The sequence below is a fragment of the Penaeus monodon genome, chromosome 15 (assembly GCF_015228065.2).
Source record: "Penaeus monodon isolate SGIC_2016 chromosome 15, NSTDA_Pmon_1, whole genome shotgun sequence".
NCBI lineage: Eukaryota > Metazoa > Arthropoda > Malacostraca > Decapoda > Penaeidae > Penaeus > Penaeus monodon.
In genome coordinates, this window is record NC_051400.1 from 1,272,306 (window position 1) to 1,272,953 (window position 648).

The window sequence follows — 648 nt, forward strand, 5'->3', positions numbered from 1 at the left end:
TGTTGAGATTACTCTAGCCATCAATCGATCTGTCTACACCTGTCTATCAATATACCCCAGTACATACCTATCAGGAGGAACACGTGGAATACGCAGGGAAGACTTACTACCAGGACGTGTTACAAAGGCACTACGTTCCTCAGCCACAATCTGGTTGGCTGCAGTGGTGATGACGATAGATGCATTGTACATTTGACCTGGCATGACGTTCAGGGATACCTCCTTTCTTGCTCCTGATCTGTTTGGAAAGACGGCGCGGTGGGCGATCGTTGATTGGTTACACGACAGGTAAGTTTCCAGAGTGACGGTGATATTGAAGTCTGTGCCCGAAGTTTGCGCGCAGGTTCCAGCCAGGGTGACATAACAAGTGGCTGTGTCGGTGTAGCCGGTGCACGTGAAATGGGACACACGAGGAGCTGTTCGGAGGGAGAAAAAGTGACAGGAAAAGTGGCGTTTTCATTTTGTTTTTCTTTGATAGATGTAAAGAGTGTGTACATACAAATGAACTTCTTGTGGGGTGCAATATCCCTTAAAGGCACATGGCATCAGTTATTCCATTGGGGGACGTTTTCAGGGAGTGAATTAGTGAGTTCTATTTTTAAGATATTTGGTGGTTAGGCCTCCAAACTGCCAACAAAGTAGATTAAA

The 648-nt window shown here is 46.1% G+C and overlaps 1 protein-coding gene across 1 annotated transcript in view; it reads right to left on the reverse strand.

The window, feature by feature from the left end:
* The window catches only part of LOC119582085, a 36,499-nt gene that overhangs the window by 11,391 nt on the left and 24,460 nt on the right, over positions 1-648 (reverse strand). The window contains exon 15 of the mRNA XM_037930332.1: positions 108-416. Coding sequence (XP_037786260.1) covers positions 108-416 — 309 coding nt within the window. The remainder of the gene's footprint in view (positions 1-107; positions 417-648) is intronic.